At 45.9% G+C, this 19,155-nt stretch overlaps 2 protein-coding genes and 1 long non-coding RNA gene across 4 annotated transcripts; 2 read left to right on the top strand and 1 right to left on the bottom strand.

Moving 5' to 3' along the window:
* Positions 1–3,130: 3,130 nt before the first annotated feature.
* Positions 3,131–6,892, bottom strand: LOC139321230 (zinc finger protein 526-like). The gene is made up of 2 exons (XM_070949888.1): positions 6,817–6,892; positions 3,131–6,119 (listed from the first exon to the last, which is right to left on the bottom strand). Exon 2 carries the CDS (start codon positions 6,106–6,108, stop codon positions 3,535–3,537), a length of 2,574 nt encoding a protein of 857 aa, XP_070805989.1. The 5' UTR covers positions 6,109–6,119; positions 6,817–6,892; the 3' UTR covers positions 3,131–3,534.
* Positions 6,893–7,227: 335 nt separating this feature from the next.
* Positions 7,228–18,861, top strand: DEDD2 (death effector domain containing 2). 2 transcript variants are annotated; one of them, XM_070949890.1, is made up of 6 exons: positions 7,228–7,318; positions 8,836–9,492; positions 9,827–9,937; positions 10,501–10,632; positions 16,747–17,142; positions 18,026–18,861. In XM_070949890.1, the coding sequence occupies exons 2-5, from the start codon at positions 9,018–9,020 to the stop codon at positions 17,118–17,120; spliced, it is 1,092 nt and encodes a 363-aa protein (XP_070805991.1). In that variant the 5' UTR covers positions 7,228–7,318; positions 8,836–9,017; the 3' UTR covers positions 17,121–17,142; positions 18,026–18,861. The 2 variants fall into 2 exon arrangements, with proteins under 2 accessions (XP_070805991.1, XP_070805990.1); XM_070949889.1 differs by lacking the exon at positions 7,228–7,318 and adding an exon at positions 7,606–7,696.
* Positions 10,645–14,488, top strand: LOC139321232 (uncharacterized). Its single transcript, XR_011600761.1, has 2 exons — positions 10,645–12,698; positions 14,110–14,488. It is a non-coding gene; the product is annotated as an uncharacterized lncRNA (long non-coding RNA).
* Positions 18,862–19,155: the final 294 nt, after the last annotated feature.

Below are 19,155 nucleotides of genomic sequence, written 5' to 3'. Positions count from 1 at the left end.
CGGAGGGGGGAGGCCAATTGGGGATGGGATGGCCACTTGGACGGGAGGGGGGAGGGGATTCCCTCAAAGGTTGTCCTCTGATGCCTTGGCTTGGGGAGGGGGAGAGAACAGAAAAAATCCCATGGCTTGAGAGCTCCCTTCTCTGTCAAAAGCGGGTCAGGTTGGTACCTCCGGAGAGGGGGGGGGAAGGACCGGAGAGCTGCTGCCATCTTCCTCTTCCTCTTCCTCTCCCTCTGGCTAATCCCAAGTCTGTCCTAATTGAGTTTTAAGTTGCTCTTGTTTTTAACGCCCCTTGGGGAGGGGGAAAACATGGTTTTATTTCCCAGTCTCATGTCATTCATGCTTTCCGAACTCCACCTCTTGTATATCCCCTTCCCACAGTTAACGGTTCCTTCTCCGGATTGCCCTCCACATCCCAAGACGTGTCTGTCTGTGAAACCCGGATGCTGTATTTTTAAGCGGGTCTGTTTTATAGCCCAATAACATTCGGTTTTTTTTTGTCCCATTCCAGCGGGGAATCATCCTTCCTCCCCCCCCACACACACCCCTTCCCACCCCTGCAAGCCCCCCCCCACCCGCTCCTTTGCTTGCCATGCCTCCGCCCCGCAATCTCTTACCGGGAACAAGCAAGCCCTCTCCCCCTTGCCTTGGATTGTGAGGGGGGGGGCATGGCCAACCATTCCTCGCTCCTCCTGCGATCCCATCAGAGGTAGCACTGGGATTTCTTGCGGGGGGGGGGGGGAGGGAGAAATCCCATGGGTATGTGTGCGCAGTTGTGTGTTATTGCGCGTGTGTGTCTGGAACAAGCTGGTATTAAGAGCAGGCGGGAAACTAGCAGAAGCTTGCTCTGAATTCCGTTGCGCCTGCTCCCTATAGCAGTTTTCCTCCCCCGGTGCTACAAATCAAATTTTGTGGATCTCTTGGGGGGCGTAGGGTTCTCTAAAGGGAATTGGAGAAGGCAAGTTTTAATTTAATGCCTGTTCCCTCCCTGCTGTAAATACATATTTTCCTCATCTTAAACCCCTTAAAATGGCTTCCTTTTTCCATTTTCCCTGTAAATAGATTAATTTTTTTCTTAATGAAATGTTGCAATGATTGACCCCCCCCAACCCAGTTTCCCTTTCCATTTGCAAATCATCTAGGATTGACGGTTCCCCCTAGGGAGCCAGGGTGCAGCCTGTGGATAATTTCCCTCACCCTCATATTTATCCTCATCACTGCCTTCCTTCCTTCCTTCCTCCCAACATTGTGTGTTAGTTTCTTTCTTAGGTTTTTTTTGGCTGTGTACAGACATCCGGTTCAATAAATTATTGGCATGAACGGAAGGACTGTCATGAAGCTCCTTATTAATGGGGAGAGGATCGAATGAGATAATAATAGGAAGAAAGCCCCAGAATTTTTTTTTTTACAAAAATCACTGTTGAGGTGTTTGTTTACAACAGCACTGGTGTGTGACTTATGACCATTTTTCACATTTATGACTGTTGCAGCATCCCCGTAGTCACGTGATTTACATTTGGATGCTTGACAACTGACTTACACTTATGACGGTTGCAATGTCCCAGGGTCATGTGATCACCTTTTGGGACCTTCTGACAAGCAATGTTAATGGGGGAAAGCGGGTCCACTTTAACGACTGTGTTACTAGTTTAATAACTGCAGTGGTTCACTTAACAAATGTAGCAAGAAAAGCCGTAGAATGGGGCAAAACTCATTTCACAAATGTCTCACTTAGCATCATAAATTTTGGGCTCAGTTGTGGTTGTTAAGTTGAGGACTATCTGTACAGATCTGAGAGGGTGGAATTGGTTCAGTTATGTACCATCCTAGTTTCACTATTTAAATCTGAATGTAAAGGGTTTGGTTTTGTTTTTAAAAATGAAAATGGACTCCCTAATGTTGGGATCAAGGTTTTTGCTTCCCCCAAGCATTTGTGGTTGACTCTTTTGGGATTAGATTATGGGGAACTAGAGCTCTGTATTTATCTTAGGCTCCAGCCTTGTGTTCCTTGTGTTAATACTGGCTGGCTACTTGAAACGCCGTAAATTCTCCTATACACAATTCAAATTCACAAAAGAATGCTTATGGCATGTAGATTGAATGGCATAGCTCTACTTTGTTCAATGTGTATGAGTAGGGACATGCACTCTCTCTTAGCAATGTCAGCTGTCAAGCTTGCTACACCCAATTGAGAAAAATAGCCTTTAGCATTAGCTGAGAACTTGTCCACTGGATTGTAGCTAGGTGTGCACAATTAACAACGGTTACTGCCCCAACCAGGTGGCATAATTCTTTGGTTAGTTGTTACACTGGAATCTTTTCACTGAACGGTGTCGGCTTTGTTTTCCATCTGCTTCGGTAGTTAAGATTTGTCTTTTGAGTTTTATATTCTAAAAAGGTAATATCCTCACATGATAACTAACATGCCTGTTTGCTAACAATTCCAGATTCCGTAAATACTTCAATGTTTTTTGTGAAGCCAACATAGTTAAAAGTTTTAGTCCGCTGGATGAACTCGGATTGGGTTACATCAGTCGTGTTAACGTGATGTCCAAATGCAGCAAATACAAAACTACCCAGGGGGATGGGTACCCATTGAAATCATGATTTCCTTTTGCCATTATGCTAAAATATTTTGGTCTGGAAAATCATCATAAAAATTCTTGAGTTTTAAAACATGCATGTTCATCAGTCATCATACGCCAATCGTCTAGAGATGGCACAGACCTTTTCCAATTTTTTAAAAAAAATGGAACTGGCCTTCAGCTAGGAGTTACATATTAAAGCAGAAATCCTGTACTTTTTACTTGTTGCTCAGATGGGACAGTTTTAATTAAAGCGTGGCTTGTTCTGCTAGGACTGCAGGCATAATAAAACCGATTGTGTCAAACTATCAAAGCACAAAAGTATCCCCTTTTTTTGCCTTAAGATGTAGCAATATTATTCTATCATAAAATTATAACTTTGTTTGACTTAATAAGCGGATAACTCTCTCCCCCCCCCCCCCCAAACAAGCAAAAATAATTCAATAGGCAAACTATAGCACAGCCTGTCCTAGATACTGTTATCGAGCCATTCCTTAGAATCTCAGATAATGAAACTGGGAGACTGTAATGGAATATAACACATCTCTTTTAATTTACAATAAACACCCAGCTGTGGTCAAGGTGGCTGGCCCAACTCCAGTCCACAGCACCACCACCCCCCAAGACAAAAAAAAAAAGAACTGCCCAGAGAAATTCTCAAAATGAGGTCCATAAATTGCAGCTTAGGCCTCCATACGAAACTAAAACAGCTGATGAGCAACTTTTGGTGCTATGAGAAGCCTGCTGAAGGGTGTACGAAGAGAGGGTTGCGCTCCGTTTCCTGCTGGCATGTTAAGCCTTTGTATACAGAACAGTTAAAGATGATTTAAAACCTCTGCACCAAGGCAAAAGTGTGGACGCTGCCCTCGGGCGTCCCTTGTAACTCTAAATACAGAAAAAGATGGGAAATTTCCCCTCCCCCGGCACGGCTTCTACATTTCTGGGAAATTTACATCTCTAGATAGATCTCTATGGTCTCCATCACGGGGAGAGGCTCTGCGCTCTCAATTATAGCAATTGTCTCCCCAAACTTGGTGCACATAATGGTTTGGGTGGACTGGCTGGAAGCTACGAGAGATTCCGAAGGCTGCACAGCATCCTGGCCGTCAGCCAGCGCTGTGTGCGTCTTGCGGTGGCTCCGCAAGTTCGAGACGGTCTTGAAAGTCTTGGAGCAGAGGGGACACGGGTGAGGGCGCTCCCCAGTGTGGATCCGTCTGTGCTCAGCCAGGTGCATGGACTGCACGAAGGCCTTGCCACACTCTGGACAACGATAGGGCCGCTCCCCGGTGTGCAGGCGTCGGTGTTCGCGAAGATGAGTGGCCTGTCGGAAAGCTTTGCCACAATCTGGGCAGAGGAAGGGGCGTTCGCCTGTGTGCGTGCGCTGGTGCAGCTGCAGCCCTGATGCTGCCACGAATGTCTTGTTGCAGGTAGGGCACTTGTGAGGGCGCAAGCCAGCATGACGCTGTTGATGTCGGCTCAGCCCGCTAGGGGTGGTGAAGGCTTTCCCACAGAGCGGGCAGTTGTATGGACGCTGCCCCGAATGAATCAGCTGGTGTAACGTCAGCTTGGCCAATGAGCCCATGTACTTGCCGCAAGACGTGCAGAGGTACGACTGCTGGGGGCTCCCCTGCTCGTCTTGCCTGGCACAGCGGTGCTCCTGCAGCTTGGAGGCCACCACGAAAAGAGCGCCACAGTCTGGGCAGCGGTGAGGTTCGTGCCCAGAGTGGCTAAGTCGGTGCAGTTCAAGGAGACGATGGCGTGAAAACGATTTGTCACAGTCCGGACAAGGGAAAGGCAAGCACCCTGTGTGTACCGTTCGATGCAAGGCTAACTGACGGGCTCGGAGAAAGGCAGCCCCACAGTCGTCGCACGAGTGGGACCCGTCTCCGTTAGGAGCCATGTGCAAAAGGCGATGCTGGCGAAGATTAGAGGACTGAGTGAAGCGCTTGTCGCAGACCTGGCACTGGTAGGGCCGTTCTCCAGTGTGGGTTACGTGGTGCCGGGCCAAGTTAGCCTGGGAAACAAACGTCTTGCCACATTCGGAGCACTGGAACGGCCTCTCCCCCGTATGCGTCCGCAGGTGATTCCTCACATGCACCAGCTTCTTGAACTTTTTGCCACACGTGGGACATTTGTGCTTGCGCTCCAGCACGTGCACGACTCGCTTATGCCGCACCATCCGGATATGGGTGGAGAATGCCTTTCCACACTGAGGACACAGGAACCCCCCACTGGAGGCCTCGGCCGAGTTCCCTGGCGAAAGGGAGGAAGGAGCCGAGCCATTCACAAGTGCTTCCTCCTCGCTGGGCACTTGCTCAGCAGGCTGCCCGGATGCAGCATCTCCTCCGGTCCCCCGTGTGGCTGGGATCCCACTCTTGCCAGCGTGCGTGCGTCGATGGTAAAGGAACTTGGTCATGTTGCTGAAAGTCTTGCCGCAATGACAACGGTGCAAGGGGTTGGCTGTATGATTTTTGCGGTGCATAATTAAGGTCATCTCGGTGGAGAAGCCGAGCCCACAGTCCACGCAGAGGTAGAGCGCTTCACCTTTATGGATGCGCATGTGTTGTTCAAGAGAGGCTGCCTTTTTGAAGATCTTGTTGCAATTTGGACATTCGTATGTGCCATCCACATGCACCCGCTGGTGAGCCAATAACCGCTTGGCTGTTGTGAAGCCACGCTGGCATTCCCCACACAGGAATTCCTCACTGCTCCCCACATGTTCCTGTTGGTGCTTTTGCAACGCCTCCATTGTACCAAAGGCCTGCTTGCACTCAGTACAACAGAAAACCTGAGCGGGGGGAGGTGCTGCTGTGGTTTCCTCAGAGCCTGGCCCTGGGGACATGTAGGGGCTGGACGCCTCCTGGGTTGGCACCTCAGCTGGCTCCCCACTCTCTTTCTCGATTTCAGTAAAATGTTCACCTTGATGCTCCAGCAGCTCCTCTGGTGTTAAGAAAAGACAGGCACACTCTGAGCATTCGTAAGGATGCATGGGGGGAACTGACTGCGGCGACGGATGTAGTTCCTGCAAAGCTGAGAGGCAAGAGATCTGGGGAGGCTGAGGATTGGATATTTGGGAAAGGGGGGAGGGAGGCGGCTGAGAAGAAGGTAAAACTGATGGAGAAGAATTTGCCGGAGCCTCCTGTTTCTGGTGTGTCCGGCGGTGAGCTAGCCAGAGGCTCGTAGATGGAAAAAGTTCATTACATTCATTGCATTGGTAGCGGATCTGTCCAGTGGTGGCTGGGAGAGAAGAAGGGCGGGTTGGTACTTCCCTGGGATGCACTTCCTGGTGCGCTAACAGTTCATCAGGTGACCACAAGACACACCCACATTCCAGGCACTGATAGCGGTTATCTTGTTGGGATTCTGCATCGGCAACAGTGGCAGCGGCTGCAGTCTCACAGGACTCCCCTAAATGGCTCTGGTGGTGGAGCAGCACTGCCTCCAAAGTGTTGTAGAGAAGTCCGCACTCTGAACACATATATTGATGCTGGAAAAACACGGATGGAGCCAACTCCTCTGCCATTATGATTACACCTGAAGGGAAGGGTGAGGGAGGGGAGATTGTAGAGAGGAAAAAAGAAACCTTAATGACAGCAACATTTAAAAAAACTACAAAAGAAACCCCCAATCACATTCACCCACAAAGGAACGGCATTTTCAACCTAAGAAAACGAATGGGACAGGATTTGCTAAAAAATGCTATTTTCTTGAATAAAAGGAACCCATTGTAGATGGTTTTTTTTTTAAAAAAAGCAAGCACACTGATGAAGATGCTGTATTGAAATCCCCTCTGCTGGGTGGGAGGAGGAGGAGGAGGAAGGGGGCCACGTATGCCACCCTGAGCTCTTTGCAGAGGTGGAACCACCAAGGAAATTGGAAACTAGTAGGCAACCATCTGCAACCTGAGAAGGCCGTTTTCAGCACTTCCATGGCCCAAAGACGCTTTTCCTCTTGGGCTTCCTTCTCCTCAACCAAGATCCTTCCGTCCTACCTATGACAGATTGGGGCTAAGCCATAGTTTGATGTCGGCTTGTGGCAAAATCGGCCGGGGGGGGGGGTGTCATGCAGCCAGCACCGCAAGCCTTAAATGTGCAGGTCAAAGGTCAGCCCTGCCTGAGGGGAGAGCCTGACGGGCGCAGGGCTGGCCGGGCGGAGGGAGCGGTGGCTAGGAAGGGGAAGGCGGTCCCTCGCGAGGGAACGGCTTCGGCGTTGGTAGGAGCGCCGCACTCACCCGGCCCGTGGGCCGAACCCACCGCCGCGGCCACCAGCCGGCGTTCGCCTGGTCTCTCTCTCCCTCTTGCCGCTCCCTCGTCACGCAGGCCCCGCTCGGCCTAGGCTACACCGCGCCCTCTCATTGCCTTCCCCACGACCTCGAGGGAGCCAATCAGAGACCTCGATACTAGAGAGGCGGGTCGCCGCGGAGGATTTCTGTGACGCTCCCAGCCCCTCCTCCAGGAGAAGCTTGAAGAACGCTGGCCAATCAGCACCGCAGCCTTAGCTGGAGATGGGCGGGCCTGGCCCCTCTTTAGCCCCGCCCCGTCACGAGGATGAAGACCTGCGCTTCGTTCTCCTCCCTGCTCCCCCTCCTCCCTCTTTTGTGTGTCTGGGCCCCGCCTCCGCATAGACTCCTGAGGGCGCTTACGCAATCAGCGCCGTTTCCTTGACGACACTTTACGTAAACACTGCGTCGCTGTTAGAGCATAAAGACGGCGGGCTCGCCTTTTTCGCCTCAGGTCAGTCTCGCTTTCAGTTCAGCCCAAATCAGGGCGCGGGAGCGCCGACTCCGATCCGGGGGTGAGGGCGCGGCAGTTGTTGTTATTGAATGACTAACCCCACCCCGCACGTGAGTCACGGGGACAGTAGCGAGGTGCCACGTGAACGGGGGGAACGCGACGCAGGGAACGACATCGCTTAGTCCGCTGAGGGACGGCCCCGGCGCATGCGCAGGATAGGCCGCCTCGACGCCTAGTTGGGTGCGAGCGAGACACAAACAGCCTTGGAGCGCATGCGCGGCCAAGTGCCTACCCGTGGGGAGCGCAGGCGCAGATGAGTCGAAGGTGCCAGAAAGATTGAAACGGCGGCGGTGACGGCTGTGGGCGACGGGAGATCCGGTGAGGGGCCAATTTTATTTCGTACCGAAGTAGGAAAGTAGGTCAGGAAAAAGGTGGGGAAGGACACCGGGATTTCAGGATGAGGGAGTCGGGTGGGGGGCGCCGATAAAAGAAGGAAAGCAAGGGAGGAGGCGGTAGTCGTGAGGTGTATTTGAGGGGGTGGCCTACTGACAGAAAAACAACGATGGGCGTGGGGGGGGGGGAGGGGGTGCGCGAGGATTAAAAGAAATGGGAAGAGGAGCGAAATGTCAAAACCTGCCGCGGGAGGGAGAAAGAGGCGACGTGGGGGGAGGGGAAGGGAAAAACAACGAGGGGGAGGGGCGCGGGAGGCTTCCGAGGTCGAGGAAGTGGGGGAGGGGATGTCAAAAACAGGTGAAGCGAGCCGTGGGGGAGGGGCTTCAGACGGTTGTTCCGACGGGGAGACGACCGCCGCCCCTCCCCTTCTGTGGGCGGGGCTCTCGGTCCCTGCAAGGGCGGAGTTTCGGGCGGCGGGGGGGGGGCGGCGGCGGCGGCTGCGCCAAGCGGAGTTCGTCCACACCTCGGATGTTTGTGCTGCTCCGGGGGGGCGGCAGGAAAAGGCCGCGGCTGCCCTCGTGCGGTGTGTCCGTGCCTTGCATGCTGTCGGAAAGGCGTCGGTCTGGTCGGCCATGAAACGGCATTTTGCCTTGTCCAAAGGGCACTGCGAGAAAGGGGTCGTCGCTGGCTTTTGTTGGGGGGGGGAATCGGAAGTAGAACGGCCCTCTGGCCCGTTTTCCCCCCTCCCACTTAGCCTCGTTAGCAGCCAGTTTGTGCTGGCTTAAAGGCACCAGGATAGAAGCCGTGAGACTGCTCAGTTCTTGTTTTGCCTGGTGAGGCAGCAAAACAGCTGGGTGTCTTTTATGTTAGTCACTCTCTCTGCCTTAAGGAAGGAGTTAATGGCAAGCACTTCTGGAGGAAAAAAAAGGTGACCAAGAAAACGGAAAGGGCTTGTCCAAGGAGTCAACACTTGACTCAAAAGCACGTGCGTGGAAGTGTACACACACACACACACTGTAGGCATGTAGTATTACTGACCTAGATCTGTATGGTTATTGTTGTCTTAATTGAGGCAACAGTGGAAGGTTTGATCTGATCCAGTAACTCTCATTTCTCATTTACAGATCCTTGTGTGGTGAAACTGGGATTCTGAAAGAATTTTCCTTCAAGGCTTCAGATCAGTTTCTGTATTTTCTTAATTTAACTTGGCAAGAGACTCTTCTTTTTCCGTCTGTTTTCAGAATACAGTGTATCTGTTCAATCCTAGCTTGTAGTCTTTAAAGCTTCCTAGGATTTGTGTTTTTACATGGCTGACATGAGAAGGCAACTTTTTGCCCACATTTGGGAAGAGGAAGAATGCCTTGAATATTATGGGATGGTTTCCCTGCATCAGATGTTTGAAGTCATTGGTTCTCAGCTCACAGAGAATGATGTGGAAGTGCTCTCGTTCCTTCTGGATGAGACACAGCCCTGGACTCATCCATTGGATCCGGCCCTTTGGACTGTGGCGGCAGAAGAAGAAGGTGGTTCTGAGCTTACCTCACCGGCATTAGAAAACTGGAAGAGGAAAAATCCATGCTGGTGTAATTTGGGCAGGAACAACAGCAACCTTGAGGCAGTTGCAGAGAAATGGCAGCCAAAGAATGGTGTCCAACTGCTCCTGGAATTGGAGAGGAGAGGCAAATGTGATGAAACCAACTTTGTGCAGCTTTTACAGCTCCTGAGGGTGCTAACAAGGCATGATCTATTGCCATATGTTACCCTGAAAAGGCAGCGTACAGGTACTGGATTGGAGCAGTAGGAAAAATGTAACATTTCATTGTTGATCGAATCTCACAGAATAACAGTTTCTTTTCTTAGTGGATATTTAACCTAGGTCATTTCTACCTATTTTGTAGCAGTTTTACTTATAGTAGGATAAATGTTAAAGGGGGAAAATGGTTATGGCAATTTCAGGCACTGAATAATTCCTTGCATATATTATTGTTTTGAATATTGTGATCATAAGAACATCAGCAGAACTGGAATCCAAGCCGATTTGACCAACGGGTGATGTTTCCTTGCAGAACTGTTCCATTTGAAGTACTGCCTAACTTTCAAAACGTTTAATTCTAGTTTCTCCTGAGAGATACACCTATGGACCATCTGTTCTATCAGCAGACCAACAAATGGACAACTGTCTGAATTCAGCCTCTTCAGAGCCTCGACATGATCAGTGGGAGACAGGTGTGTAAATTTGAAAAGACAATATTCTATGCTCTGATTTGTCTTTGTATTGGTTACAGATGCTGAATTTTTTATAAAAGTCAGGATATTAATACTAAGCAGTATAGTCCTGGGCCTAATCAAAGATCCATTTTAAACTAACATTTTTATTTATTTATTTATTTATTTATTATATTTCTATACCGCCTTTCTCCCGTAGGACTCAAGGCGGTGTACAGTCAAGAAAAATATAGACACACAAACATCATAAAATTGCTAATTAAAATTGTTACTTTTTCAGATAACCAATTGTTATCTGGTGTTTGAAATTCATGAACCATGGATGTAGAATGACAGATTTGTGTAACATGAGATTTATTTTTAGCGAGCCCCACACTTGCTAGCGCTGATGTTAGCTAGTCAGTAATGAAACATCTGCAAGCAAACAACCAAGCTTGGAGAGCGCCAAGGATCTCACAATTCAATCCTGAGCTACAGATATTGTCTTATATTTATTGCTACGCTATTGGGGAGCATCATAAAGACTTATATCATTTCCCCCCCTCCCCTCTTTCATTTTCTAGGCTCCAATTCGAGCAAAAGGAAGCGAGTAAGCAGAGGTCGATCTAAGGCTACTTCTCTTTGTAGACGGCGGGGAGCTAAAGCGTCTTCTGCTCCAAAGCAGGAGGTTCCAGCTCCCACCAAAGTGACTTGTGGTAGGTGTCTGCCTGGCATGTGCTATGTTCTTGGGATGCATTTGATCTGGGTTTTTTAATTTTTGTTTTGAAAACCCATGAAACCACTCTAAAACACATTAGCAATCTTGGTTTCAATTAAGGGTCATTTGTTCTATTTCTCTCTTTCTTTGACTAGAATCACGAGGGAGTAGAGTTGGTTGGGGGAGAAAAAAGAGATGCAGTAGCTGAATTTACAGAGGCTGTCTTGTGAAGGAGCCTGAGGTTTGGCTTACAATATTAAGTGCAGTTTAAACCTGATATTAAGACGTGGTTCCACTAAACGAGAATAGGAGTTTTTGGCCCCTCCTTGAGAGAAGGTGGGAAGTCTCCAACCCACTTCACAGAATTTGTGTTCAGTTCCCTGTGTAATTTGGTAACGGACAACTATTTTTTCCACTGCTATCAAAACAAATTTATGCTCAAAATATATACCCCAGTTTCATACAAAATTTTCTTGGGCATCTTGTGTAACAACAAATTTTATGAATGCCTTCCAACTTGGATATCCATAACATCAGCTTTGGGGAGACTTATTTCAGTACACTGAAGTGTTTCATATGCTGGTCTTGAAGAGAGTATCTTAATGACTTTGATGATGATCTCTGTGTTGAGCTGGAGAAATGCAAGATAATCTGGTTATTTCCACTTTTATTAATTTCAAATGAAAAACAATTCTGATGAAAGCATTAATTCCAAATGAAAGACTTCTGGGCTCAGAATGGAAAGATTTGAAAGGCCTTTTTTACATTTAGATAAATAACAAAAACTGGAGGATAAACCAAGTTTCTTTTGAAGCTAGTTTTTTTTTCCTACTAAGTCATCAGGAAAATAATCATTCCTGCAAGAAGTTCATACATACCACAAGTTCATTCTCTGTGGGATGGTAGTAATAAAACTCATGAGTAATAGAGCCATATTATTGATTGGAGACAACATTGAATATGTTTGCCAAGTAAATAGCTGTTGTATTCTTTGGAATGACTTGCCCATCCTTTTATCAAAGGCCAACACTTGATTTGAGCTATTATTGAATAGCTCTGTTGGTGCTGCCTGGTTTCTTCTGATTTTCTAAGAAGTTTTATCCTCCTGCCTTGGTTGGTAGTAGTCATCTGTTGAAATTATACTCTGACATCAGCAGTACGTATCTAAATTGTAAACTAAAATCATACAGATGAATTAACAGTCAGATTTCTGTCTTGGTTTCCAGCTCTGCGTAAGTGCCTGTCTCTAAGACCAGCATATTTTATGTCCTTTGAATAATTTAAGGTTGTCTCAGATTCTATATATCTTTCTTACTAGCTAAAGACTCTGCATAAGAAAACTGTGAAATCTGCAGGTGGACCGTTGTCTGTGACAAACCACATAATGTGTTTACAGTTTCCTTATTTGGAAGTGTGTTCCATCTGCCTAGTTTATAGCACCCTCACTCAGCCAGTGGATACCCAGGGCTGGCAGATGATCCCTGCAGAACTCTCTTGTGCTATTGTGTTTGTGTCAGTGCAATGCAAATGAAACAAAAGTGAATGCACAAAAACACTTGTCTTACCATGTGACCAATTTACAGGCCATAGGTTCTAATGAAGAATGTTCAAAAATAATACAATGAGTCTGCAACTTCAAGGTGCAGCTAAGGCTACTGCCGGGTAGGTGCAAGGATCAAACTGTAAGCTTCATTCAACACCTAGACTGTTGCCTGTATTCTTTGTAACATTACCTTGCTTCACTGAGGCAGAATTTAAGATTCATAGGCAGCTGCTTCTGAAATGAGCTCTGCTATTTTATTAGCTTTCTGAGTTGCAAAACTAAACCTGGGAGTCTCCCTTCCTGGTGTGCTATAGTACTGTAAGCTATCTCAGTTTGAAAGAGCAATACCGTAATGAAGAAAAATCCATGCAAACTCCCGAATGAACATTTTTTTGTTGCTGCTTGATTTCTGCCAATTCTTTCTCAATCCACCATTTAAATTCCAGGTTACTAAGCAAAAGTTGATGATAAAGAGACTCTGTCTCACTTGTGCACTCTCCTCACAGAATGGTCTCGCAAAGGTAAATGAATCCATGCACCCGAATTTCCACCAGTACTTTGTGAAAAGCAAATTTGTATTTTATGATATCTGCTGAGTTACTATTTCTAGAAAAAAAAAAAAAGGTTGCCCACCCTGCATGCCAGCCTCTCAGACAGCCACTTGTTTTGAATGCCCATAGGGGACAGGGCTGCACTGTCAGCTCCTGGGTTTATGATACTGGTTAGAGTTACTCCAGACTGGCACTGTGGGGGCCTTGTGCCCCAAACCTTCAGCAGGGCCTGATGCAAGGGTCAGCAACTATGGCAATTTTATGACCTGTGGTTCCAGAATTCTTCCAGAATTCTGTGCTTCTAGAATTCCTGAGTCAGCCATGCTGGCTCAGGAATTCTGGGAGTTGAAGTCCATAGGGCATAAAGTTGCTATAGTTGCCCACCCCTAATGTGATGGAAACAGGCTGAGATAGTTTAGCTATGAGGGATTTGCTCTTTGGGAGTTGCCATTCTTTGATGTGTCAGTCCATTGAAGGCCTCCCTATCAACTGATCTTAATTTTGCATATAATTACTGCTGCAGGTATCAGACCATTATAACTGCTATGGGATTCTTGGGGGCTCCTTTTTTATCCCTTTGATTGGGGTGGAAATACCCTTAACAACATTCTTCACATCAGTTTGATTGGGCAGTTCCTTCTGGCTAGCCAACATTTATTATTGGTATATGCATTCATAATTGTTGATATTCCTGAAATTATTCATTGTTGTCACTAGTTAGTATTTCCCAGTTCCAGTAAATATAATAATAATAATGATTTGTGTGTCACTTTGTCCTCAATAACAATAATAAAAACCCCACAGGTAATCCTCAACTTACAATCATTTGCTTAGTGACTTTTTGAGGTTACAACAGCACTGAAAAAGTGACTTAAAATCAGTCCCTGCACTGCATCGCCATGGTCACGTGATCAGAATTCAGGCAACTTGGCAACTAGTATATATTTATGACAGTTGCAAGCATCCCAGGATCACGTGATCACCCTTTGCAACCTTCCTCGCGACTTCCAATAAGCAAGGCCAATGAGGGGGATGCTGGGTTTGCTTAACAACCGCATGATTCTTTTAACAAGTTCAGTGATTCACTTTAACAACCATGGCAAAGAGGTTGTAAAACTGGGCACAACTCACTTTAACAACCACCTTGCCGAACAACAGAAATTCTGCCCCCCATTTATGGTTGCAAGTCGAGGACTACCTGTTAATGACCTTGTAGAGAAATATCTGTATTCAGTCTGATATCTGCAGCAGTCCATGTCAGCAGTTAGCTTAGGTTCCTTACTCCATTTTTTTGTGTTCTTTTACAATATTGAATCTCAGAATGATTTCTTGATGTTACCATGTGCTAAAAGTCTTGAACCATGTTTCTCTCGGTCCACAGTTGAAATCCATCCCTGGAAAAGCATAAGTATTGGCCCAGGCAAGCGGGCCAAGTACCAGACACTGGTAAAAATACCCAAACAAGTTTAAAAGCAAAAACTAAGTGTGTCCCACTTGATTATTTCACCTGCCTCTTCAACGCTTCTTCTATGTTAGAAGCGAACCTGCAACTGGACCCTGCAGCACTCTTATACAAGCTGTGAGGGACACAGCCTTGGACTTTGGGACTTGTGGCCTTCAGCGCAGTGGAGGCCTTTCTCTGTGGTTTCATTGTCTGTATTGGTTTTTGTTGGCCTGTAAATATTTTAAGTTTTTGTTTTGGGGAGTGGGTGGCATAATATATAATTATTAATTTATTATAAATAAATAAATAAAGATTATATCTGATTCAGGATGATCTGTAGGTCCCAACATGTTTTGGAAACTGAGAATTTAAAGTTCTCTGGTTCCTGTTGGGTCACCTGATCTTGGTTTGTAATCTTTTAATAGTGTTGAACACACACTAATGGGGGTTGCATGGATATTGAGGTGACAGGCCTCCTTCTCTGAAACCATCCTACTTGAGTGACAATGGACCTGAAGGTATTTCCTTCATTCTTGCTACTGTGATTCAAACTTGGGAAAAGACATTGGCAGAAGCCTGCGCGCAGTATCTGGCTCAGAAACAAGTTTTTCAAGTTTGTCTTTACTTCTACATAATAACCACAGTGGGATTATTTCACTGGGACCGGGGCCTGGAAATGATGGGGTGGGTGGGCGGGTGGGTGTGATAGTGTTTGTGCTGCCTCAGCTGGTGTTTTTGCCCATGAGTTTAGTGTTTTAATTCAGTGCAGCTGTTCAGAGCTTGCATTACTGCTGGCTGTGGAAAATGGTTGAACTAATTCCCACAGTCTAGGAGTCATTTATGCAGAAGACCTTTCCCACATAGCCAGAGCCTGTAATTTGATACGTTTCCTGCCTGTTTGGAAATAAAAGCTGGGATTCTTTCATACGGTCTTAATTCTCATCGTGTCCTGGGGAGGAAAGAAAGCGGCTAAATCCGTTCAAGTGCAATGTAACTATGATTCAATGATTGCCAGTATGTTAACGCCAACTCTGACAGCTGCCTCATGAAGTACTCCAGAACGTTGTTGATATTAGAAACTGGGTGAACTGTTCTGATGAAATCATGTGCCAAGTCATGGATGCAAAAAGTCTGTATTTTAAGCTGTGTACAGTGCAAAGGGGGATTTTCAACTTATATGTATCCAGTCAGCAATTGGGTGGGAACCTGTATTTGGAACCCCAAAATGGTTTCCAGTGGCCCAGCAGCTGAAGTCCTTTAAGGCGAACAGGTTTTGAGTGTATGGATTAGCAACCTTCTGGTACAATGATCATAAATGTGGGAGGAAAGGAACTGTTTCCAGTAGAAGCTCATGCAGGTCTTTAAACATGTGTTTAAATTTTGCTGCTCCCTGTCTGTCTGCCATTGAATTAAAAATGAATCAATGCTATGGGCCACTGTTAAATGCAGTTCGTTGCACAGCTTTGCTGTTGCCCATCTGGGGTTGGGGGTGGTGGTGAAGGATTCTGAAGGTCATGCTGCTTGAGGGCTCTCATCTACTGAAAAGCTGCTTGTAGCTTGGTGGTGTGGGTGGGTTTGGTCTCCAGGCCGTGCAAAGTTACTGGAAAAGGGCTGTGACTGCACTTTGAGTTAATGCTTCTACAGGTGATGACCACAAGACACAGAGAAATTAAAGCTGACGGCCTTATTGAGCGTATGTAATGCACCACCTGCCTCATTTTTCTTAAACGTATCTTACTCTGTATTCGTTCCATTTATCCCTCCCTTTTGAACCTTTTAACACGTTCAGCTATAATGCTGACGATAACATTGGGGGTGACTGAACAAAACAGACCTGTTCTTTTCCTTCCACAGTCCATAGTTAGAGCTGAACTTTGCTCATTAGTGAGGCATCTGCACCACAGTAGTAAACCTGCCTAGCAGCATGTCAGTATGTTCAGAATATAAACAAGGCTGTGTGCAGAATAGGTCCCTCGTTTTAAGTTCAGACTCTCTTCAAATCCAGCCAATAGATCAGGTTGATCTTGCCTTACATTCCATTAATTCAAGTTGTTTTAGATGTATAAGTTAACTTCCATTGACTGAAACCTATGTACATCATATTAAGACCCATGTTGACGGCTGATAGCAGGCATAGATGGTAATGGTGGAGGATATGCTACACTAAGGGATTTGTTCTTTTGCTCCTCTGGGTAGGAATTGAGGCTGGATGTGTATTCATATTTAATTTGAAATGGGGAGGTGTTGCAGGCTGACTATGGAAGCTAACAGATAAGTATAAATGAAGTTCAGCTCTAACTTTGTGCCAAAGGAACACCTAAAAATTAGTGGAAATGCCCCTTGCTGAGCCTGACTTCTTCAGGTCCCTGAATTTTGGGGGAATCCTGAATGGGTTTGAGCTTAAGTTTGGTTGGTCTTTATGCTCAGGACTATTGAAAGCCTGACCCTAGAATACCGCTGCATGACTGTGTGTTTGTCTTCTTGCTCTGTTTGTGATTGACAGCTCTAATGGCCCTCTTTTTTCTTCCCCCTCCTTCTCTTTCTCTCTCTCTCTCTTTCGTGTGTTCCTCTCAGACATCCGGCTTCGTGTTCGGGCAGAATATTGTCAGCATGAGCCTGTCTTGCGTCAGAATGTGATGTCCAATAAGCAGAACCATTTGGAGCGTCAGTTTGATGTGTTTGGGCAGTCGAACACTATCCTGAAATCCCGCGACCTGGGCTCAATCATCTGTGACATCAAGTTCTCAGAGCTCTCTTACCTGGATGCCTTTTGGAGTGACTACATGAACGGCTCTCTGCTTGAGGCATTGAAAGGCGTCTTCATCACAGACTCACTCAAAGAAGCTGTGGGCCAGGAAGCTATTCGGCTGCTAGTCAACGTGGATGAGGATGATTACGAGGAGGGTCGGCGTTTGTTACTGGAAAATTTTAGTCCCCAGGTGTGGTAACGGCAACAGCTAGATGACATAGGTATGTTCCTTCCAAACTAGCTGGTTGTTGGAATTGCTAAGAAGCTCTCACTTTTCAGAAGTTGATTCACTCCTTTGAATCAATGCTACAAATAAGGAGGGCAACAGAGACACTCGGTGCTTCAGAGAATTTGGGGTGGCCTTGATCTGCAAAGAGCCTAACTAATAAATGGAGCTGTTTTTTTTTTTTTTTTAAATTATAGATGTGAAGTGATCTTTGTCTTGATGTTAGTAGCCTCATGACATACTGCTGAATGTGTAGGCAATGCATATTCTGTCTAGTGGAAATACCCAATAGATTTACTGAAGCATTTCTGCTTAGAATATATACAAGTAGACCTCGACTAAAACAGCTATTCATTTAGCAACTGTTCAAAGTAACAATGGCACTGAAATAGTGACTTGCAACTGATCCTTCTGCTTATGACGGTCACAACATCCCCGTGGTCACATGATCAAAATTTGAGCGCTTGGCAACAAGTATGTATTTGCCACAGTTGGATCATGCAAGGTCATGTAATTGCTATTTGTGACCTTCCCAGGGGGCTTCTTACAAGCCAAGTCAATAGGGGAGGCTGGATTTGCTTAACGACTGCATGATTTGCTTAACAAAAAAGATAATAAAACTGGGCACAACTCATTTAATGACTGCCTTGCTTAGCAATGAAAATTCTGCTCCCAATTATATTCATAAGTCGAGGGCTACCTGTAGCAAAAGATAAAAATAAATGGCACTAGAAAAATAGACAACAGCATAACTAGATCCCAGAGATGTCTTGAGATAAAGGCTGTCTCCCGAAGAAATATAGTGAACACTGCTTGCAAACATGCTAAATATCAAGTTAGACCTTTGCTTTAACTTTCTGCTTTCTCTTTTTTTACAGGGTACTTCCATTTTTACTACTTGATTATTGTTGGATATAGACTTCAGGGAAACAAAAAATTAAAAAAAAAAAACTTTAGAAAATCATTCCGTCATGCGACAGGGCTGGATCTTGGCAGCGACGGGATTCCCAGGAATCAATTATGCCACAGAAGCATTGAAAGAACAAGCCAAGAATGATCTTGATGGACATTAGATGTAGCAGAATATGAACAAAGGCAATAATAATTCAGCCTGGATTCCTCTCATTTGGAGCAAAAAGGAAAATCTTTGTGAGAGATAATTTTATCTGCTAATGAAGCATTGAAGGGCCTTGACACTCTTAGCCTGACTTGTGTATGTCATGCTTGCTACCTGTACTTGTCATTTTTGTATGTGCTCTTGCAACACTGGAGAGTAATTTTACAAAGTAGCAGGTACACTTGGTCAAAAGATGGCAGCAGAGCAGACTCTTTCTTGGAAGAAAAACCTTACACTCTCAATGATAGTGCTGGGGTAAATTTCTTTTCTTTTATGAAAAAAATGCAACCTAGCCCCATACTACGAGGGTTGATCATAAGGGTGTGGAAGCTTGAGTCACTTTTCTAAGGACACTTTTCAGTTCTGTGGTTCTTTGTATATACTATAAATAATAGACTTTAAAAATATGAAAAGGTTTGGATTGTATTTCTGGGTTAAGGAAGCTGCTAAATTGCAGTTGGAAGAGCCAGAAATATGTAATTTAAAAATTGTATTTTTTTTTAACCAAAAAAAAACCCAAACAAAAACCACTTTTGGACAAAATTCTTAATGTACTGTATTTGCAAGTGACAATGTTAATAAAGAAGATAATTTGCAGCTGCATTTAATTCCTAACAAGAACAGACCTGGCCTACTGGCATAGAGTCCAGACTTTCATACCTACATTCCTGTAATTTTTCAGGCGTTCTAAAACAGCACCAGGGCGGATTAGTCTTTAGAATATGCTAAAAGATGCTGCTGAATATTTGCTGGTCAGAGAAGATGGGCCTAAACCATACCTGTGAAAACTGGAGTAAAAGTCTTTTAATAGGAACCTGAGTAATGGGAGGGCGTGATCCAAACTAGTAGGTCCTCTGTGTCTTTCCCCTGATTTCAGGTTGTACCCTCAAT

The sequence above is a fragment of the Pituophis catenifer genome, unplaced genomic scaffold, assembly GCF_029215685.1.
Source record: "Pituophis catenifer annectens isolate HBS135680 unplaced genomic scaffold, rPitCat1.0.hap2 SCAF_9, whole genome shotgun sequence".
Lineage (NCBI taxonomy): Eukaryota > Metazoa > Chordata > Lepidosauria > Squamata > Colubridae > Pituophis > Pituophis catenifer.
Note: the sequence above shows the minus strand (reverse complement) of the source record. Positions and strands in the feature narration are given on the sequence as shown.